At 49.5% G+C, this 22,856-nt stretch overlaps 1 protein-coding gene across 2 annotated transcripts in view; it reads left to right on the plus strand.

Annotated features, from left to right (window-relative positions):
- Positions 1 to 15,005, plus strand: part of PANK4 (pantothenate kinase 4 (inactive)) — a 44,713-nt gene extending 29,708 nt beyond the window's left edge. For both annotated transcript variants that reach the window (XM_001366399.4, XM_056795977.1), the window contains exons 10-19: positions 2,237 to 2,392; positions 4,458 to 4,570; positions 5,947 to 6,034; positions 7,972 to 8,123; positions 9,379 to 9,434; positions 9,722 to 9,771; positions 10,933 to 11,037; positions 11,457 to 11,557; positions 11,775 to 11,843; positions 14,474 to 15,005. In XM_001366399.4, the coding sequence (XP_001366436.1) occupies positions 2,237 to 2,392; positions 4,458 to 4,570; positions 5,947 to 6,034; positions 7,972 to 8,123; positions 9,379 to 9,434; positions 9,722 to 9,771; positions 10,933 to 11,037; positions 11,457 to 11,557; positions 11,775 to 11,843; positions 14,474 to 14,687 (1,104 nt within the window). In that variant the 3' untranslated portion in view covers positions 14,688 to 15,005. The remainder of the gene's footprint in view (positions 1 to 2,236; positions 2,393 to 4,457; positions 4,571 to 5,946; positions 6,035 to 7,971; positions 8,124 to 9,378; positions 9,435 to 9,721; positions 9,772 to 10,932; positions 11,038 to 11,456; positions 11,558 to 11,774; positions 11,844 to 14,473) is intronic.
- Positions 15,006 to 22,856: the final 7,851 nt, after the last annotated feature.

Consider the following 22,856-nt stretch of genomic DNA (forward strand, 5'->3'; position numbering starts at 1 on the left):
GTTCACGTTTTCCCTCATGGGTTTCAGAGCCTCTGGAAACCTTGTTTCTCTCCCAGCCTTTTGGGGTAGATCAATAGTGGATTCATGTTGATAAGGAAAAATAACCCACCAGCCATGCACAGGTGAACTCTGGATTCTGCAGGCATTTGGCTGCCAGGCATGCCTTTGCAGAGCTGTTCACCTCCAACCTGCCCTGGGGGATGGCCACAGCAAACAAGTGACAAGGGAAAATGCATTTTTTTTTTAACCTTCTTTCCGTGTCACCCAACTAGGATCCAGTGTTAATCAGTGACAAGATGGTTGATTTCACAGTGCTGTCATGGTGGAAATCACCGATTTCGTGGCCTGTCACGGGTTTATTGAATAACCATATCCAAAAGGACACATTGCTTTTGTGGCCAAGAAAACCTAGCACAAACGATTCCTATGCACTGAAAAACAACAAAAAACAATGGTTATAGCAATTAAGTTGTGAATTGAATATTGACATTCCTGTGAAGTAAAGGCTTTCCCAACTGCTTCTTGGCCTTTTGGCTAAGATCAAGTGTAAAGACCTCCCTTCTCGGCCTACGTGCCAGAATGGGAATGTGGTTGAAACCAAATCCAACCCAGATGAACTTGGAAATTGATGAGATTGCATATGACTGTGTTCCAGCCTTTTTTTAACCCTTATGTTCTGTCTTGGAAGCAATAGTAAGTATTGGCTTTAAGTCAGAAGAATGATAAGGCCTGGGCAATGGAGGTTAAGTGACTTGCCCAGGATCACCCAGCTAAGAAGTGTCTGAGACCACATTCCAACCCCAAGACCTAGTCTCTAGACCTGGCTCTGTTCACTGAGTCACTTGGCTATCTCCAGCTTTCTTAACAAAGGAACAGTTTTTGAATATTTCTGGGGTGTCAGATGTCATTCTTAGGACTGGCCTGATTAAAGAGCTAAAAGGAATCGACTTCGTTGAGTGATTAATTTCCCTAGTCTGAAGGACTCTGTCCAGCCCTGAGCTTTTTGCCTTTCTCTGTTATATCCAGTGGGCAGTTGGGGAAAGCCTAGAGACCCCTTCTTAGATCTAGAAAATGAGATAGAGGATTACCAAGGAAAACAACAAGAGGGAAATACGGTGATCAGGGAAGAAGAGAATTGGGAATTCAGTTTTTTTAAATGAATGTTAAAAATTGTTTTTACATGCAATTGGTGGGGAAAAAGAAAGAAATATAGTGATCATGCTAATAAATAGTCCAGTTCCTGAACTTCTGGGATCATAAAACTCACCCTCATGGGTACTCACATTGGTTGGTCTGGTCCTTTGGCAAAAGAGACCCAGTTTATTTCTGGGCTTTGTTAGGACTTATGCTGTACTGGTAAAGCCTTCCAGAGAACCTAGGCTCACCTCTGTTCTCCACTGAAGCATTTTAGTGGAAGAAATTATTATAATGTAAAAGTAAGGTGGATATCTTGCTTGGTGGCTCAGTATGGAGGAAGTCTTTGAAGAATCATACTGTTAAGTGCATCATCATTCCTAGTGCAATCATTGACTTGGAAATTTAACATCCATTCCTTTAATGAGCTTGTTACATTTCCAAATTGGGCTATTTGAAAACCAATCTTCTCTTTGGGAAGTTCTCATTGCCTAGTCTTGTACTGGGCATTTGACTCTCTTCTGTACTCTAGGCAGAAGGAGAAATGACTGTGACTGCAGTTCTGTGACTGCTCATTGGTCAGGAGCCCCCAGCAGGCAGCCTTTGAGAGAGTTACCTTCGTCTATACGCAGACTGGGGAGCTGAGATCACTGCCCTTTTGGGATACTGAAGGAGGCTGAAGGGTCTAGCTTTCCCAGAGCAGTGAATAAGAAGATAACATCCCAACCACTCTTTGAGTGCCTCCTTTCCCTGGAACAGAAGAAATCAATCCATAGACGTCTAAGCACCCACCTACCAGATGATGGGTCTGGTGCTGAATTTAGAAAGACAAAAGAGAAAACCGCCCCTGCCCTCAAGGAGCTGACTTTTTAATAGAGGATACATCCTAGAAATAAGTAGTTGCATACAAAGTATATGAGATCGAAGAAAGCATTGGGTTAGCTCATGGGAAGAAGATAGAATAGAATTTTCTTTCCATGGCACAGTAAAGGTCTCCACCTTAATTCAACTTTTCTATTTTCTCTTCTGTGAAAGACTATAAAAGAGAGGTTTGGTCTTCTAGAACACTTAAGTAAGTGACTTCTTTGCTTTCTTTCCCCAGTTTGATTTGCTGGAAATGGATCGGTTAGAGAGGCCATTGGTTAATCTGCCCCTCCTCCTAGACCCATCTTCTTATATCCCTGACACTGTTGACCTCACAGATGATGCCATGGCCCGGAAATACTGGCTTACCTGCTTTGAAGAAGCACTCGATGGGGTAAGTGCTAAGAAAACTGAATCTATTGGAACAATGCCTTTGAGCCTTTGTTTGTTGGGAGAAGAAATTGAAAACTCCAAGGACTCCTGGAAAGGGGGTGCTCTGGGTCTCCATGTAGTTTCTGTTGCTTTTTACAACAGGCCTTTTGGAGGGTTTGAATTCTTGCTGTAATTTTCGTGGCACAATGAATAAATGTTCTCCTCTAGCTCTCCTCACTAGTTTCAGTCTTTTCTAAAGTGGATTCCTTTGGTTAGTGCATATCAGTCAGGCTAAGTTGAAGACTAAACTCCAGATGGCCTCCTTTTTGGGATAGTCCCTCTACTGCTAGCCAGCTTCTCTGGCAGTAGACCTCCAGTCAAAAGGGGGAGCCAGCAAAGGTGTGTGAATGTGGGAATTAGGCCAGCCCAGTAATCACCTACCATTTATTCATCCTCTCCTGTGTGTCAGGTTTTGCACTAGGGTTTGAGTATCCAGAAGGAAAGAATGAGGCAGGCTCTGCATTCAAGAAGCTTTTGTTCCAGTAGTAGCAAGAGCTCATTCCTTGGGAATCCTGCACTGTGCTCTCTGGGTCCAAGATAGCCCCAAAGGGGAGCTCAGGTTTATCCTCCCCTTTCCATTCTGCAGGAGGCAGCTCCTCAGAGTTCAGAATGAACTACTTCTGTTCCTCCTTGGCTCACAGGCTCATGTCAGAAGCAGGTCACCTTAAATAAGGGGAGTTGTCGGAGGGGGTGGTGGTGATGGTAAGCATTTACTCAGCTCCTATTATGTGCTGGGCACTATTCTGAGTGATTTATACATTTTATCTCATTTGATCCTCACAATAACCCCATGAGGTGAATGGGAGATTATCCCCATTTTGTAGTAGAGGGACCTGAGGCAGATGGAGGTTAAATGATTTGCCCAGACACAAAGTCAGTAAGTGTCTGAAGCTGGGTTTGAATTCAGATCATAAATAAGTCATCTGGCAGAATGGCATATAGTTCAGACTTAATTCTTCCTCTCACTCTAATAAGATGACATCTTTGACAAAAAGGATCCCTTAGAGAATCATACAGAGTCACGGGCTCTTAATTTCCTCATTTTATAGATGAGGACACTGAGGCTTAGGGAGGAGAAGGGACTGAAGTACCTCAGCAAGATGGTGCCGGAATCAGGCCTAAACCCAAGCTCTCCTGCCTCCCAGTTTGACATGTATGTCCATAGATTGTGTCTTGTGGCTCTTAGGGTCTCAACAATCATATCTTCTGATTCTTTCAGGACTTATGGGTAGTGTTTGCCTAAGCCAGATGATTCCCTGCTCTCCTCCAGGGTGGCTGGGGGCTCTCTGACTCTCTTGTCTTTGCTTGGCTCTCAGCAACCTGGACCTCTTTTTTGTTCTGTCATTTCCAGGGTAAAGGCTGTCTCAGCAGTCATTTTTATGCCATGGGCTTCTTAGTGGCCAGTAAAATAATAAAAAGGAATTATTTTTAAAATTATTATATTTTGTCTTTCAAACAAAATCATTTTTCCTTGCCTGATGAGCTTTCCTTATAGCAAATATAAAAATCATATGAATCTTTTGTTTTTAGATGTCTTCTTTTTGTTTTTGATGATGTTTTGATGACATTTACCAACCTATCCTTCCCTCTCTACTCCTTAATAGAATAAAAAGGGAGGGAAAATCACAATTCAGCAGAACTTTCTAGGTCATTCCTCAAGGCCAGCCTTCTTCATCCTGTAGCCGCCATTCTCCTTGGGGCCAATGGTCACAAATTTCCTAGTGTTCTTCCAGATTCATATTGCCTTTATTGGCATCATTGTTTCCTGACTCTCCTTATTTTACTTGGCCTTGGCTTGTACACCTTCCCTTGTGAAATAGCCAGTAATATGGCAGAGTGAAGCATTTACACATTCCTATCTGGCCAGTGTCCATCTGCTCCATATCTTCCTCTCCGCCATCGCTGTTTGGGGGTCAGGTGTCTTCATAAGGCCATTTTGGCCTCTGCCAATGCTTGTTGTCATGTGAGCAGCTGCTTGGGGCACCGGGCACCCTCTTGTTTTGAACTGAATTTCTCGTGTCTGGTAGGTGGTGAATCGGGCTATAGCCAGCCAACCAGATGCCATCGATGCAGCTGAACGTGCTGAAAAGTTCCGACAGAAGTATTGGAATAAGCTTCAGACGCTGAGACACCAACCATTGTGAGTCCCTGTACTTTCCCCTGCAGCATCACCTCCAGTGCAGCACAGACTCCCCTGTGCCTGCAGATGGGCTGCCCCCAACCCTGAATGGTTCCCTCTGGCTGGTGCCTTGCTAGCTCACTGACCCCAGGGAGGCCGGAGGTGTCCCAGATATGGTGACATTTTCTCTCAAGGCAGAAATGGCCAGCTATGGCCATCCTGTAATATGAAGTTCCCACTTGGCAAACGGAATGCTGATAATTGTGTGATGCACTTAAAGGAGATTTATGGTAGACTTTCTTCCCCCCTCCTTTTTTGTAAAACTCTTAACCTTCCATCGTAGAATCAGTATTGAGTATTAGTTCCAAGACAGAAGAGGGGGTAAAGTCAAGGCCGGCTAGGTTAAGTGACTTGCCCTGGGTCACATAACTAGAATTGTTGGAGGCCAGATTTAAACCCAGGACTTCCATCTCTGGGCTTGGCTCTCAGTCCCCTGAGGCACCTAGCTGCCCCTCTCTCTGTCCTTTTTAATGGTAATCCGACAAATGAAAGAATGAGAACAAGTGACTCCCACTTGATAGCACCCATTTCAGGGATTCCTGGTTCTTGGTCCACAACCACTTTGTGAAGCAAGAGGTGCCCGTGCTGCCCTCCCCATTCTATTATTCAGTCCCAGCCATGAGGCCTCTGGGGGTGCCACAGTGCCCAGAGTGTCTGTCTCAGGTCAGCAAGACCTGAGCCCAGATGTGGCCTCAGACACTGACTAGTTGGATGATTCTTAGCAGTTTCCTCATCTGTAAAATGGAAGTCGAAAGAGCACCCCCCCCTCCCCCCGGTTATTGTGAGTCAAAGGGCCCTCAAGGGGCTTCCATTCTAATAGGAGAGACAACATGGAGAGGAGTGGGGGCAAGGAAGGGTGTTTTGGTGTGGAAAGAGGAGTTGGAGGGAAGGAAATGGACCCAGCCTTTCCAAGAGGCAGTGGCTTATGGCTTAAGACACTGGGATGTCAGTGGGGGAGGGAGGGGGGGAAGGACTGCAGCAGCTGTTAAGATGGTGACTGTGGGGAAGGGCCAGTGAAGGATCCTTGCCACATGCCTGACAAGAATGGCCTGCCTGAGGCACCCTTCGGGTCAGGCCAGAGATGCTCTGGGAGGCCAAGGGCCTGAGGTTGTGTGCCTGGGCCTCCTCAGACCACGGGGCTTTTTTCTGGTTTAGGCCTGAAACAGATGTTTGTTTTTGCCCAGATTAAGTAATTCCAGCAATTCCACTGAGGTACCTTCATGGTCTGTCCATACTTAACAGAGAGACACTTCCGATTGGATGGGCAGCACAGGCAGTTGTTGCCTTGGTTGGCCCTGAGCGTTCGTTCATTTGGTTTCTCTTGGTCTTTTCCTCAGTGCCTATGGAACCCTAACAGTGAGGAGCCTGTTAGAAACAAGGGAGCACTGTTTGAATGAGTTCAACTTTCCAGATCCCTATTCCAAAGTAAGTCCTGCCTTCCTTACAGAGTGCCCAGAAGTGTAAGTTTGCAGACGGTTGCTTTGGTTTTTTCAAATTTGCCTGTTTTGGATTGCAAAGGGAGCTGGGGCACTTGGAACCTGGGAAAGGGCGAGAGACTAGGGGGCTATCTTATCAGTCACCAGTTTTTATTCAATGGCAAGAACCTCTTAGCTCTCTGGTGACTGGCCCCAGTAACTTAAGCAGCTGCTCATGAGGGTGTCCATACCCTCCCCCCAAACTAAGTCGGCCCTCTCTGTTGGCAGTGTCTGCTGAAAGGCTGTGGAGTGAAGGCGCCACGGTGATTTCCCCCATAGATCACATAGAGGTATCGTGTGGGGTGCTTTTATACCCAAGATGACCAGGTAGGGGGGAGGGAGGAGGGCGGACAAAGAAAGGAGACAGAGAACCAGTTAGATCTCAGGAGTGAATTCTGAGGGTGAAATGAGGCTTTTGGCTCTGTGGGGATCATTGGGTCGGCCAAGCACCCCCTCTTGTCCCGTGATAAGCCAAGTAGAGGAAGGCCTACTGTATCTCAGAGAGAAGTGGCGCTTCTCTCGCAGTTGAATGACTGGCCATCCCTTCAAAAAGGCTGAGTGCTAAGCACAGGCCTGTGGGCTTCATCCCAGGACAAAACGAAGCCTAGATGAGATTCCCTGAGTGCCCCCCAGCTCCACAGTCCAGAAGCCTTTCCTCATCCTCTAGTCTTGTGGATGACTTTTCTAGGGCAAAAGGTGTTTGGTATCAGGATGCCAAAGTGCATGTATTTGTCTTATTTTAAAAGTCACTTTCATAGTGACTCATCGTAGCAGCTGCTGTTAGAACTCTTTCCACTTATTATTATTAAATGGGATGAGTGGGGCATGTCCTTGGGTTGGAGGGGGCCTCTGTAGCAAAGTCAGGAATGTCAGATCTATGAGGCAGTCTCACCTCAGGAGGCTTAGGTTTGGGCCTCTTGTGGGGAAAAATGTCATGTGGGGCTCCCCTAGATCCCTCAGGCAGTCTGAGGCTTCTGCTAATGAGAGAGAAGACCTGACCCTAACAGGCTTTCCTGGTTAAGAGTTGAGCTGGGAGGGCAGAGCAGCCTGGGTATGGAGGGAGAATCTTTCTAGCCTTCCTTCTCCCTTTCCCTTCCCCCAGCCCACCCACCCCTCAATTCTGCCATGTTGATCTATCCTCCTGGGCACTGTCCAGGTGCCCACCCATCCCTTGATGCTGCTGTGATGACCCACCCTCCTGGGGGGCTGCCCAGCAACCCTTCAATGCTGCTAGTGCTAATCCACCCTCCCTAAGGGGCTGCCCAGGTGCCCACTCATCCTTCAGTGCTGCCATGCTGACCTCTGGGGGGTCCTTCCCAGGTGCCCACCAACCCTTCAATGCTACCATGCTGACCCACCCTCCTTGGGGGCTACCCAGATGCCCACTCACTCCATGATGCAGCTGTGTTGACCCACCCTCCCAGGGGACTGCTCAGGTTCACACACCCGACCACTGGGAAATCCAGTGGCCACTGGAAACGTTTGGCCCCCAGGCTGGTCATTCTCACATTGTTCTTGGTCAGATTTCTAATTGATAAACATGTGGTTTGGGTGATGGTATTTGTGTCCCCAACCCGTATCCCAGTAACCAGTGGCCAGGCTGTGGTCAGAGGAGGGAGGATGCCACTAAAGTACTCACCACTGGCTAAGAATGGGTCTCCCTGGGTCACTCAGTGCTTGAGGAAGCCCCCAAAGAGCAGTCGTTGTGCTTGTTGCCTTGTCTGTGCTGAGTGCTGTACTGATAACGGTGACTTGTTGGTCCATTAGAGGCCATGAACCTAGAGGAGAATGCTTGAGTGCTTGGAAGTGGTCTTGGGGACTGAACAGCTGCTACTGGGTAAGACAATTTCTTCATCTGTACATCCAATGTCTCGTATCTTTCTACAGGTAAAACAGAGAGAAAATGGCATAGCGTTAAAATGTTTTCAAAGAGTAATCAGATCTTTGGATTCATTAGGCTGGGAGGAGAGGCAGTTTGCTCTGGTGAAAGGACTTCTTGCGGGGAATGTCTTTGACTGGGGAGCAAAAGCAGTCTCAGAGTAGGTGTTCAATGTTTCACGGCACTGTTTCTAAGCACCTTCCCTCCACCCCAGTTTGGTGTTTCTTGCCCTTCCAGAGACCCCAGCCCCAGTTGAGTTGAATGATGTGAATGTGACCCATCCACTCCCACTCCTGAGTGCCCACGGCTTTTATTTCTGGAATGGTTGGTGAGGCCGAGGCCCTGCCCCACCCAAGCCTGCCTCTAGCCCTACTCCAGATGTGCGGGCCGGTGTGGCACACAGGGAGAACTAGCCAGCTTGGCTTATAGTCGGCCGAGGGTTGCTTCAGCCTTTGTCTTGAACAGAAGATACCTGTTCCTTGACTGCCCTGAGCTTTTTCATCTCCACCCACAGTTTGAATGAAACTCCCTGTGCTGCTGGGCAGGGGCACACTAAAGAACATTTGAGAACAACCATCCATTCCAGTGGTCAAGCCCCACCCCAGGAGCTTTTCCCAGGATCATCTGATTGACCATCCTGAGAAGCCCGTGTGAAATGCACTTGTCCATTGGGACATTTTCGTGTTTTTATGCCCTGTCACCGTCTTAATTGCTTGAGTATCTTAGATCTGTACAGCTTATAACTGTTTCCATCACATTGTGCATAAAGGTAGAGAGAAGCATCTGCTTTAACCTAATAACTTTCCTGTTGGTTTGAGATGACCTGACCAAGCTTGCCATCCTCATCTATGCTTTGGGGAATGATCTGAGCTTTCTAACCTTTTTCTTTCTTTTTTGAAACTATTATTGGGTTTAAAAGAATTTAAAATCTGGCAACATCAGTGTATTTTCTTCCCTTTCAGAGCCCTCTCCCAACCTCCTTTGCTTACCCTGTGGGTAACTCTTAGTCTCTCTACCCATCAGTGTAGGAGCACACCAGGGCCAGCTTCACATTAGACTTTTTCCTCATAACCCACACATGTTCTGTCGGTCAAAGACTGTGCTTGAGGACTGTGCAGTTCTAAAGAGTCACGTCCCGCTTAGCCTCCAGGTACTGCCCCTTTGCAATATGGAGTTTCCTCTTAGAGAAAGCCTTCCTTGTCATCCATGCCCCTGAGTCAGTCTGGAGCAGGAGCCTCTGGCGCAGTCTCCAGAAATGGGCTCCATCGTCCCGTAGCTCCTCAGCCCTCTGCCCAGAACCACACCCTCAACCCATAAGGGTTTGGTGGCTCTGCTGTTATGTTGTGCTTTGATTCTCCATATGGAGCGGCTCAAGCTAACGGGCTTTTTATTCATAGCTTTTTTTCTTTGTCCAGTGTTCTGGAATCTGAGCCACAGTTTGGATTTGAAGAAGCCAAGAGGAAATTACAAGGTATGGATGTTCTAGGCTCATGAGGGCAGGTAGTTAGCACGGGGCAAGGGGCTTGGGATAGCCCACGGACTGATGGCTGGCACTGCCTGGAGATCTGGAGGTTGTTAGTAAATTGGAACTCCCCTGTATGACTTAATTTCCCTTCTTCCTCATTAAAATGTACTAAGTCACAGAGACAAACCTCCTTGGAGGATGGGAACAAAAGTTCCCCCCAACTCCCCTTTGGTAACTGTGGATGGCTAAGAAGGCCTCAGTAACAGGGTTCTATCTTCTGGCCTTTCCTCTAGAGCGCCCCTGGCTAGTGGACTCCTATGGGGAGTGGCTGCAGCGGTTAAAGGTAGGTGTGTGTCCAGACTGTCCAAGTGAGTGCTGGCCCAATGCTGTCGGGATGGACCCAAGATGCAGCTGGGGGTGGGGAGCAAGCACACTGCTCTGGCTTTGGGATGGGCATTACCCCTGGCTGTTGTGTTTCTTTGACCCTCCTGCCCTTTTACCTTATGGATGAGGGACAAGGAAGAGGAAGGAGCAGTCAGGCAGTGCGTGGGAGACTGAGAAAGGCTAGGTGTTGCTAGTGAGATGTGCCCCCTTGAGGACTTCTGTGGTAGAGAGAGAGCGGCCCCAAGGAGGACGGGGGTCCACTGCGGAGCTGCATCTGCTTCCTGCACGTGGCTCCTCGCTGTCTCTGGTGTGTCAGACACTGTGGCTTTGTGTACGTGTGTGCGCACCCTTCTTTCCTTTTTATACAATTCTCCAACAAAAGCCTGAAATCTCCTAGAGGTCATTGATTCCTTCAAGGTTGCGTTTCCTCCCAGCTTCTGCAAGGGGCCTTTCCCACCTGCGATTCCACTTTGTACGTGTCCCATATGGACCTAAGGATTCCTTCTACTGTCCAGCAGCATGTGCACTTCCCTCCTTTGGACCCCAGCACTTAGCGCAGTGCTAAGTCCCCCCTTGAAGTGAGCTTCAGCCTCTGGGCATGCAGAAGCCACGTTTGTCTTAGTCTAAGGAAGAGTTAGAAACATGTGAGATGTTTGTGGTGGCCCATTTGGCAGTAGAGATCACACTGAAAACATCAGGTGGAAGCAACTGAGGCCAGTATCGGCTGACTCACTCGTGGTCTGTCTTCATGTTCTGTGGGAGTGGCTGTGTGGGAGAAGGGATAACCCTTGCTCTGCTTGGCCTCCGCGGACGAGCCTGGAGCAGGGATGGGGGGAGCTAGAGGGAGACAAGGCGTGGTTTGAGCTCAGGAAAGATCCTGACATTAGAGCTGCTCCAGAGTGGGAGGAGGGGGCTTCCTCCAAGCCCCTGAATTGGATCCACCTCCCTAGAAGCTTGCTGACCGAAGCTGGATGGCCACTGCTCTGTGAGCCTTGTACGGGTCAGACCATCAGGCCCCCAAAGGTCCCTTTTGCCTTGGGCATTCTCTGCTTCTGTGATGATTATTTTTTAAATTTGGAAACTCCTGTTCCAAACTGAACATCCTGGTTTTGTCTTACAGGGTCCCCCTCATAAATGTGCCTTAATTTTCGCAGATAACAGTGGAATAGACATCATTTTGGGAGTCTTCCCCTTTGTCAGGGAGCTACTCTTTAGAGGAACAGAGGTGAGTGTGTGCCCATATGTGTCCATAACTGGAGACCCTTGTCTCTCTCACTGTTGAAATTTGGAGGTGACTGGGGGTTCTGATGAGAACTATAGAGAAAGAATCAGACCCTAGCAGTGAATGGCGGTCCAGTTAGCCACGGGGGCCCTCCAGACGTGGTCCTACTTCTGGAGCTGTCTGGGGTTCCTAGAGAGCACCTTGGTGTGAGTCTCCAAGGGCAGACAGAGCTCCTGAGCCCTTCATTCCCCAGCTCCACCCATTTGTGTATTCTTAAAGATCCTGGCTCTTAGACAAGCCCTGGCCTTAAATGCTAAGCGGCAGAAGCCACCGTTAGTCCTGAGCCTGAGGAGGCGCCGCCAGCAACCGTCCCCTCTGGGCCAGCGACGGGGCCGGTGCTGATGTGGCCCTTTTTGCCGTAGGTCATATTAGCCTGCAATTCTGGACCTGCCCTCAATGATGTGACCTACAACGAATCTCTCATTGTGGCCGAGCGGATAGCGGCGATGGACCCCCTCATACAGTGAGTGTGTGTGTCTGTCTGTGTGTCTGTGTCTGTGTCTGTGTCTGTGTGTCTGTCTGTGTGTGTGTGTGTGTGTGTGTCTGTGTGTGTCTGTGTGTCTGTGTGTCTGTGTGTCTGTGTGTCTGTGTCTGTTGTGTCTGTTGTGTGCCTCGGGTCTGTGTGGGCACTCCCTTGCTCCCTGGTGGTATTTCAAGCGCCCGTGTTTGATTCTGCCTAGATCGGCACTGAGAGAGGACAAGCTGCTCTTGGTACAGACCGGCTCGAGCTCCCCCTGCTTAGATCTAAGGTAATCCAGGAGTGTCAGCTGGCTCTGCATGGGCAGGGGAGGAAGGCCGGGTGTAGGAGGATGGGGACACCTCAGAAGTGGGGCCCTTATCTATCCATCGCCACTTCTCTCCTTGTCTCCCTGGGAACAAGGTGCTGGGCTCTGGGCGTGTGTATGAGACACAGTGAGAGAGGAAGAGAGGGACTGAGTGGGGGAGGAGAGGAGAGAGAGACAGTGATCTTGGGAGCCCCCAGTAGCATCTCTAAGAAATCTGCCTGGTCCCCAGTGGGTTGCTCACCTTCCTGGATACATTCATCCTTGAAAAGGGAGCACTAACCTTTGAATGAAATTGGGGTTTTTTGGTAACTTTTTTTTAAACCCTTACTTTCTACCTTAGAATCAATACTGTGTACTGGTTCTGAGGCAAAAGAGTGGTAAGGGCCAGGCAATGCGAGTTAAGTGACTTGCCCAGGGTCACACAGCTGGGAAGTGTCTGAGGCCATATTTGAACCCAGAATTTCCTGCCTCCAGGCCTGGCTTTCAATCCACTGAGCCACCCAACTGCTTCCTTTTTGTTCACTCTTAAAAAGCATTATTATTCTGTAACTGTGACTCATCATGCTTGAACACGTGAATGTGTTCTGAGCAACTTGGTAGTTTGTGAACTTACCTTCTAGCCCACAAAGCTGTTAGGTTGCAGGGACTGGAAGCAAAGAGATGGGTCTTGGTGCTTCCCCTCCTCAAGGGGCACATTTAAGTCACATTGGCGGTGGATTTTCTTAGGAAGTAGTGGGGTCCCTTCACCAAAGTCTTCAGACAGGCCATCTGAGTGCTTGTCAGGGCTGTTGTACAGGCGATGGCCTGTATGGCTGTAGAGACCCTTCTAACTGAAATTCTAAGATTCCCTATCTATTCTAATTTGGGAAAAGCTCCTCATTTGTCAGCTTATGTAAGAAAGGAAGTCAGCTCCAAGCACTGTCATTCAAACATATGCTGTTTTCTTGATAGTGATGTGCCCAGACCCCCATGTGAGCGTAGCTGCTAGTGGGGCCTCTGGTGATGCTAAGCCAGGAAAGCGTCATTTGTTGGGCAAGACCACTTGGAATGAGTCCAATTCCATATTCAGAAATGGGTTTATTTGGAGGTGAAGCAGTTCTGTTACTGGGTGACAGAATTGTCTAGCAGAGGGCCTTAAAAAAATCTTCTTGGTGATCCCTCACTTATCAGGGAAGTTACATTCCAGAGACCCCGATAGTTGAAAATCCATGAAGTAGGGGCGTTAAATTTATTTTATTGTTCATATATATATTTTAAGGCTTTATAAACCCTTCCCACTCTCCTCCAAACCTTTCCCACACTCTTATTAACCTTTTCCACTCTTATAAACACTTCATACGCTCTTAAACGCTTTCTGAACATATGGGCGCAGTGCGAGAGAGCAAACAGACTAGACTGATGCTACAGTCATTGAGCCAATCAGCACCCAGGATACAGAACACTGTGCTATGATTGGTCATCTTAATTCCATCATCATCAGCCAATAGTGTACTGTGTACAATCTCACATTGGCAAACTTGTGCAAGCAGTAGTGGCGTACTGCATTTCCATTATGTACAGTATGGTATTTATCTGCAAAATTCCACAATATAGCAAAAACTCCAATACAGAGTTAGATTTTTTATTTAAACCCGTGACATAGTGAAGCTATGATAAGTGAACTGAGATGTGGTGAAGGATGACTGTATATTCATTTGCAAATAGATAATGGTTAGGAAGCTGCTCCTCCATTTAAGTCCTGCCTAGGACACATTCTGGCAGGATAATAGTGGGAAGGGTCCTATGCTTTGCCATATATGTCTCTCTACTTCTGTGCCTGTGCCTGTGCCCAGAGCCTTTTAACTCCCCATGGCCTTTGGGGTTCAGCTCTTGTGCTAGCTTGCCCAAGAGATGCTTTTTTCTGATTTCCCCAAGTTTTTTTTTTTTAAATCTTTCCCTTCTCTCTTAGAATTAATACTAAATACCTGTTCCAAGTAGGAAGAGCAGTAAGGGCTAGGCAGTGGGAGTTAAGTGACTTGCCCAGGATCACACAGCTGGGAAGTGTCTGAGGTCAGATCTGAACCCAGGACCTCCCAGCTCCAGGCCTGACTACTAAGCCACCTAGCTGTTTCTTTTAAATTTTTCATTAGTAAGCCTCTGCCAAGTTCCAAAAACCTGCCCATGAAATTACTTTGGGTTTATTTTGTTCCGCATCCTTCTCTTGCCCCATTCATCCCCCCTTCCCCAGGGTAAGCTAGTTTTATGTCTCTAGTTCCTCACATTTCCTGGAGCCTCTAAGAGTGTAGGGGCTTAATAACCTCCTTATTGAAGATGAATTGCTCTCCCTCCTTGTGGAAGTATTTGTGACGATGATAGCATCACCGAGGAGGTTCCCCCCACAGTGATATGCTGACAGTACCAATAGAAGCGTCTGCACATCCAGCCAAGCACAAGAATGTCTGGACTGAGAGAGCGCATGGGAAGGGGATAGTTACAATTTGGCACAGAGTAATAGCGCTGAAAAGATGGAGCTTAATGTCCGCTCCACAGGACCCACAGATGTCAGAAGGGGGAGCCGGGACTCCAGCTCACCTCTCTCCTCTCTTCCCTTGCAGCCGTCTGGACAAAGGGCTGGCGGTGCTGGTTCGAGAGCGCAGTACCGACCTGGTGGTCATTGAGGGCATGGGCCGCGCCATCCACACCAACTACCACGCAGCCCTGCGCTGTGAGAGCCTCAAGCTGGCCGTCATCAAAAACTCCTGGCTGGCCGACCGGCTGGGGGGCCGGCTGTTCAGCGTCATCTTCAAGTATGAAGTCCCAGCCAAGTGAGCAGCCCTTCGGGGGCCGAGGGGGTGCCCGCCCTACACTTGCACTAGCTTTATTGTCAGTGGTAAAGAATGTATTTTTATTACAACAGGGAGAATGGAATTCCAATCAGATTCTGTATTTATATTGTGCTTTTGTGACTCAAAGCAACAATATGACTAACTTGATAGACTATACCCACAAACGTATATATATGTATATCACTCATATTGTTTATTTTGGTAAGTGTTTATTTTAATGCTGCAGTATTTGTGATGGAAAGACTTGACTTTTTTGTTCTGTGAGACATTCATATTGAAATATATTTAAATGTTAAAGAGACTTTTTAAAATATATATCTATCTTTGACTAAATCCGCCAGCAGTCGAATGGCCCACACCAAATAGAGTTTTTAAAGAGCTCAGAGTTGCTTTTGCGTGTTCGTGCCTTTAGACTAGGCTGGCGCTGCAGGCCTCAGCCTGTAGGGTCAAGTTTCCAGGCCCCGAGACCGCTTTGGGTAAAGAGCTCCAGGATGCTGGTAGCCGGCCAGCAGAATGGACTGCGGGCGCCCTCAGTCTCTAGAGCCCGGCGGCATGATGCTCAAGGTGCCTCACGCAGGAGAGCCCAGCCAGGCAGGGAACCCTCGATGCCCCTTTCACGGAGCTTGCCTAGCAGCTGAGGCCATTCAGAGCCTGGGCCTCCCAGGCCATCTTGGGCCTTTCTCTTCTTCTGTTCTCTCCCAAGCTCCAGCTGAAGGGAGGAGCAGTACAGGGGTGAGGATCAACTGGGCATTCCACTTGCTAGGGATCTCCAGTCTGGCAAGTGTGACGTTGAAGCAAAGCATGTTCTTCAGACAGGGACTGGGCGTCTTGCCTGCTTCTCTGGGGCCTTAAACCGATTTCTGTCTCAGAGGCACCCCATAAATATTTGTGGGTTGTGTGATGCCCTGTCAGAGGCAGCCGCAATCTCGACCACTAAGGACACTCGGCCCCGAGGCAACACAGATTCTCCCTTTCTCTTTCTCCTGTCCCCACCCCTCCCCTCTCCTCTGGGTAAAGGACGGGTTAGAAAGGGGAGGTGGGAGAGCAGAGGAAGCCAGTGAAGCAACCAGAACAGCCTCTCTGGGTAAGAGGCCAGTGGAGAGCTCCATCTTGTAAGATGTTGAGGAGTTAGAATGGGAAGGACCTGCTAACCATGGTTTTGAGCATGCGCAAGTGGGAGTACAGCACTGCCCTGGACAGAAATAAGGACATTGGGGTGCGTGGATGAATTATGGTTTGGGGGTGTTGTGTTGGAGTCCCCACTCAGGAGATATCTACCTGGGACTGGAGAGGAGTTTGCAGTCACCACTTAAATCCAGTATATCAGGGACAAGTTACTAACCCAGCAGGGAACGGCCTCCACTTTGGTGAACGCAGGGTTTGGAGTCAATGGACCTGGTTTTGAATCCCAGTTGTACCTCCTTCAGCCTCAGTTTTTTCCTCTGTAAAATGAGGGGATCAATTCCAAGGGCCTCTGAGGTCTCCGGCTCTTAGAATGGGGATCAGTTTGAGGGAGTCATGGGCCCTCTGTGGGACTCAGCTCCCCACTTTGTCAAACAAGGAAGTTTGCCCCAGTGGCCTTTTAAGGACCTGCCAGCTGTAAATCTATGATTCTGCACTATTCCTGCCCATCCAGCAAATGGTACCCGGCTTCTCCTTTGTGGCAGCCTTAGATTGTGGGGAGGCTGTGGCTAAGCCAGGGCCAGGAGCCCTCATTCCAATAGCCTCAGTTCTCTATGACCTCCCTTAGTTTGCCTGTAGAGACAAGCGCCTGCTGCCCAGGTAAAGGCATTCTTTTATGAAAGGAGTATGGAACTTGGGGGCTGAAATGGGGGTTGAGACATGATTATAATTGGTGTTAGGAGCTCCTGGTGAGTAACTTCATTTACTGATTGATGCTCATTGGGCTTGCCAGTCTTAGTGAGGAAAGTGAGCCTCAGGAAGCATTACTAACAAGGCTACCGGCAGTGATGTCATTCATTCCATTTTTAAATTTAAAATCCTAAAAGACAATGCTGTTAACATGCTGTCCTCCACATGCCAGCAAATTTGGAAAATTCATCAGTGGCTTCTGGATTGGAAAAAAACAGTTTTTGTCCCAATCCTAAAGAAGGGAAATGCCAAAGAATGCTCAAATTACAGGAAAATCATGCTCATTTCACATACCAGTAAAGTTTATGTGTGAGATTCTCCAAGCTAGGCTTCCACAATATGGGAATCAAGACTTACCAGGGGAGCCCAGCAATTGTCAGAGAGGCAACAGAACTAGAGACCAAATTGCCAACATTCTCTGGATTAAGGAAAAGGCAAGGAAATTCCAGAAAAAAAAGAAAATATCTGCTTCTGCTTCATGGACTATACTGAAGCCTTTGACTTTGTGGATCACCACATTAATGTGGCAAGTCCTCAAAGAGATGTGAGTACAAGATCATCTTGTCTCCTGAAGAACCTGTATGTGGGCCAAGAGGCAATAGATAGAACCAAAGATGGCACCCCTGATTGGTTTAAGATTGGAAAAGGAGTATGACAAGGATGTATACTGTCATCTTACATATTTAACTAGTGTGCAGAAAAGATGAGAATGCAACAGCTGGCTGGAAGGTTAACATGAAAAAAACCTAAGATCTTGGCAACTGGTCCCATCACTGGGTGGCAAACAGAAGAAAAAGAAATGGAAGCAGCATCAGATTTATATTCTTAGGCTCAGAGAGCACTACTGAAAGCAAATGCAGAAATGAAGTTAAAAGATGCTTGGTCCTTGGAAGAAAAGCTATAATGAATCTGGACAGTATATTAGAAAGCAGAGGCGTCACTCTGCCATCAAAGGTCTGGATAGTCAAAGCTATGGTTTTTTCAGTGGCAATGTATGTATGCCGTACATGTGAGAACTGGACTGTAAGGAAAGCCGAGCACCCACGGAATGGATGCTGGAGAAGACTTTTCAGAGTCCCTCGAGTAGCAAGGAGATCAAACCAGTTAATGCAGAAAGAGGTTAATTTGGATAATTCATGGGAAAGTCAGATACTAAGGCTGAAGCTTAAATATTTTGGCGACATCATGAGATGACAGGACTCCTGGGGAGAAATCCTGATGTTGAGAAAGATTGATGGCAAAAGGAGAAGGGGAAGGCAGAGGAAGAGCTGTACAGATCACAGCACGGAAACAAGGAACGTGAGCTTGGACAGAATTTGGGAGATGGTGGAGAAGAGAAGAGCCTGGTGTGCCATGGAGTCCTGAAGAATCAGATGTGACTGAAAGCCTGAACAAGAAGTCTTAGTGAGCCACCTAGGCTTGACCAGGGTCGACAGCCAGGATGTGGTCCAGACCTCAATGGGGGGGCTCTGACTTCCCTGGGCCAGAGGAACACCCCCCCCCCCAGTGACCTGTGCCCTCTCCGTATGCCTCTGGGCTCCCTAGCCTAAGCCTGGGCCCCTGAGGGTCAGCCACTTAGCTAATAGCAGCCCAGGTTGAACTGGAACCCAGCTATCCCTGGGTCTTCTTGGATGGCGACTAGTCCAGGAGCACTGGGAAATGTAAGCACCAGACAGACCATTGCCATGGGAGCTGATGTTGCCTATGGGTTGGGCAGTCCTAAAGAACAAGTCTGGGGTGGGGCCGACTTGCCAGTGAGGGAACAACAGCTCTTTACAAAGGAAGAAACTGAGGCCCAGAGTAGAATGCTTAACACAAAGCCACCTACTTTCAAGACCATCTAGGCCAACCTAGACCATGGCTGGCAGACCTGGGTTCAAATTCTTCCTCAGACACTAGCATAGAAGTGTGGCCCCTTTTACCTCTAGGTCTGTTTTCCTATCTGTAAAATGGGCATGATGACACCTACCTGTGTTGTTAGACTCAGGCAAGGAATCCTGTCCCATTCCACCACTTTGTCAACCCTAGAGCAGCACTGCAGAAATGTAAACTGGTGGGCACCGTCCTTAGGATGCCCCTCATGTCACACCTGACTCCGGAGGTCCTCGACCCCCAGAGCCAGGGCATGAAATGGCCTGAGTGGGTGCCCTGTGGGGAATCGAGCCCAATCCCCAAGATGAACAAATTGACCTTTTAAAAAAACATGTATATATTTTAATATATTAATATTTAATATATACATTTATATAGAACACATTTTAAGTTCACAGACCCCAGATTAAGAGATACACATACATATATCTCAGGTGAAAAAGAAATGACTGAAGGGGAAATGAGGTGGCTCAGTGGACTGAAAGCCAAACCTAGAGGGGGGGGAGATCCTGAGTTCAAATGTAGCCTCAGACCCTTCCTGGCTGGGTGACCCTGGGCAAGTCACTTCATCCCCAATTGCCCAGCCCCTATGGCTCTTCTGCCTGGAAATCAATATACAGTACTTAGTATAAGGTACAAGGTCAGGGTTTTTAGAGAAATGCCCGAAGAAACAGGTTCAAGCCTCTGAGCACATCTGTGTATTGAGCAATGCCTGCCCTTGTCCAGCAAGTCGGGACCGGACTCCTTCCTGAGCTTTGGCGCCGGGCCCCAAACGCAGGGCTAAACAGCTTGTTCTACAGGAAAATAAGACCAGCCAGTTAAGAGGCAAAGTACAGTGTGGGCTGATCGGTGTCTACTCGGAGGAAAGACCTGGGACCGGAAGAGCGAACTGGCTCCCTGGAAGAGCAGAGCCCGGCCAGCTTCCACGGAACACCGCCAGGGGGCTCCCTGCAGCAGCCCTTGGGGCCGGCTGCCTATCTGGTCAGCGTAAGCGGGCTTGGCTCCGAGTGGCCCTGATAGGCCCGCCTCCCAGCCACGCACAGGGCCAGGTTCAAAGGACACAATGAGCTTCCTCCCAATTCTCACACAAGGCAAGTTGGACCAAGCCCATTATTAACGAGAAAAGGAACTGAGCCCTCTCTGTTAAGTTGGTGTGTTGGGGGCAGCTGGGTGGCTCAGTGACAGGAGGTCCTGGGTTCAAATTTGACCTCAGAACCTCCTAGCTGGGTGACCCTGGTCAAGTCACTTAGCCCCCATGACCTAGCCCTTACCGCCCTTGTGCCTTGGAACCGATACACAGAACGGATTCTAAGACGGGTCAGGGTTCATAATCGGTGGAGATGGTGGCCGACGACTAGGGCCAGGGGTAATGCCATGGCATTGCTCCTAGAACCGCCTTCCCCCGAAGCCCGTCCCGTTCCCTAGACACCTGCCTTTTGTTCCTCCTCCTGTCCCCTATCCATCCTCCCCCGCCATCCGCCTCCTCTGGGGGGAGTCCAGGAGTGACCCAGAGGGAGGGAACACCCCCCCCCCCATTTTTATCTGCAGCCGGAAGGGACCTCGCGTTCACTGAATCCACAAATAGGCTGAGAGCCTTTGAAAAGGCTGGACTCGCACCCGGGACTTCTTCCCGACTATGCCTCGGAACGCACCGCCTCTCTGGCTGATCTCCGTGGCTTCTCTCGGTATTAATTGCCAGACAAGGGCCGAGACTTGCTTACGGTCCATCGTACAGGCAGTAAATTGCTTCCAAAGCTCGAACCCAGATCGGGGCCTCCTGATTCGGCGCTCTGTCTCTGCGAGCTAATGACTGGTCCAGTCTAAGAGCCCACCGGCTGCCCTCCCCCTCCCCCCGGCCCTACGGGGCTGCGGCTTCCGCGGCTGCCGGTCTCTGTCAGGGCTGGAGGGCATCTTGGATGGCGGCCAGGATCCGAGGACGTCGCCCCAGAAACCGCTAGGGGGCGCGCGGGAGACGCCCAGAGCGGGGCCGGACTGAGGACGACTCCGGGACAGGCAGGGCCTCAGTCCTTGGCCGGGAAAGCGTCAGCCAGACCCCTACTCGCTCTCTAAATGCCGGCAGCTGGGAGCAGCCGCGTTCTATTGGCCGGACTCTGGGCTGGAAGAGCAGCTCCCCCTCCGGTCACCCCGCCACAGGCCGGAGTCCGGGGCGGGGCAGTCAGCCTCGGCACGCTAACTTTCCCAGCCCGCCGGAAGCTCCCCTGCCCTGGGGCGGGGTGTGTGTGTGTGTGAGACAGTGGGGGGGGAGGGGGGGCGGGGCAGAGGAAGAACTTTTCTCCTTCCGGGCGGGGCTGGCTCTCCGCCCTGGGCTGAGCTCTTCCTGGGGGCTGGACCCCCAGAGCCGACTCCGCAGCTCCCTCCAATGGGTCTAGGGGTCCTCCTGGCCCCGCAGGCTCCGGCAGGCTGCGGATGATAACGGGCATCCCTAGCCTATGTCGCACGCTTTGTTTTTACTGGCCATTTTACAGAGGAAGGGGAGGGAGCGAGGGGCACCAAGGCTCAGCGATAAGCCCCAGGAGACGCAGTAGAGCGTTTGCGGGTGTTTATAGAAATCACGCAAAGGCCACTGCCCCTCCCCAGGGAGCCCGCCAGGAGAGGTGAGGAGGGGGCTCAGGACTCCTGGACCTCCCAAGCCCGTCCGCAGAGCCAGGTTCCCCAGGACTCAGTACCTCTCACCGTCCTGCCTCAGCGGTATCCTCTGTGTCCTAGGAAAGGCGGCCCATTTCCTGTCCCTGGGACCGCAGCATGAATCCGCAGCCCGCCCTTGTTCTTCCCTGGTCCTGGGTTCCAATCTGGCCTCAGACGCTTCCTAGCAGTGTGACCCTGGACAAGTCACTTCACGCCATTGGCTACACCCTTACAGCTCTTCTGCCTTAGAACCAAGAGCAGTATGGATTCTGAGATGCTACGGAAGGGTTTGGTTTTGTTTTTTTAAAGAAGCAGGATTCGTTCCGTCTGTCCCCTGGCCAGGAAGTAGGGCTCCGCACAGGCCCCCAAACCCAGCCATCCCTCCCCAGCTGGCTTCGTGGGCCAAGAGAGGAGAGCTTGGCTGTCTGTCCGCCTCTGTCTGTCTGTCTGGGTCTGGCTGGCTGACTTCCTGAGCCCTGGCAGAGACCGGCTTTCTCCTGTGTCATTATTCTGCCCCTGAGGGAGCCCGGGAGCCAGCCACTGGGCTCGCTGCAGCCCGTTTGGGCAAGGGGGGGGGGTCTCTGGCATTGTGGGCCTGGGACTGCCCTCTCAGCGTTGTCGGTGTCCATACCTCGCCCTTCCCCTCCCCAGGAAGAATGGGGAACCCAAGAATTGGGGGAGGAGGTGCAGGAGGGATTCTGGGGCTCCAGGGAGGGCACCCTGCTCTCAATGCCCACAGGGCAGGGGGCAAGTAAATCCTGTAACTATAACCCCTTTCTGTGCCCAACACTCGTACACAGGTGGAGCCCAGGGGCTGGGGGGGGGGGAGAGCAAAACAGCTTTGAAAGCCAAGTACCAGGACCACCTCCTACGGGAAGCCCTCCTTGATCTATTCCCTTATCTCTTCAGACAAGGGGAAGGACCTTGAAGTCAGACCATGCCAGGTTCCTCCCTGAAGGAAATGGGGTGTTTTAGTCTGGAGACGCAGCTAGGTGGCACAATGAAAAAAAAAATCTTGAGGAAGATTTGAGTTCAAATTTGACTTCAGACACATAACTAGTTGTGTGACTAAACTCTGTTTTGCCTCAGCTTCTTCATCTGTATGATGACTGAAGAAGGAAATGGCAAACCATCCCAACATCTTTGCAAAAACAAAACCAAAAAATTTTGCTTGCCTCAGTCTCCTCATCTGTAAAACGGACTGGAGGAGGAAATGACAAACTACAACATCTTTGCAAAAACAAAACCAAAAAAATTTTTTGTTTGCCTCAGTTTCTTCATTTGTAAAATGGACTGGAGGAGGAAATGACAAACCATTCCAGTATCTTTGCAAAAACACACAAAAAAAAAATTGTTTGCCTCAGTTTCCTCATCTGTAAAATGGACTGGGGGAGGAAATGGCAAACCACTCCAGTATCTTTGCAAAAACAAAACCAAAAAAATTTTTTGTTTGCCTCAGTTTCCTCATCTGTAAAATGGACTGGAGGAGGAAATGACAAACCATTCCAGTATCTTTGCAAAAACAAAAAAAAATTGTTTGCCTCAGTTTCCTCATCTATAAAATGGACTGGGGGAGGAAATGGCAAACCACTCCATGATCTCTGCCAAGAAAACCCTACATGGAGTCAGGAAGAGTTAGAAATGACTGCACAGCTCTGGAGGAAAGGATCCTTGAGGAGCTTCTCCAAGTATCTGAGGGGAGAAGGAGGAGGATTAGACATGTTCTCTTGGCCTTGGAGAGCAGAACCAGAAACTGAGGGGT

This window comes from Monodelphis domestica, chromosome 4 (assembly GCF_027887165.1).
Source record: "Monodelphis domestica isolate mMonDom1 chromosome 4, mMonDom1.pri, whole genome shotgun sequence".
In the NCBI taxonomy this organism is placed as follows: domain Eukaryota; kingdom Metazoa; phylum Chordata; class Mammalia; order Didelphimorphia; family Didelphidae; genus Monodelphis; species Monodelphis domestica.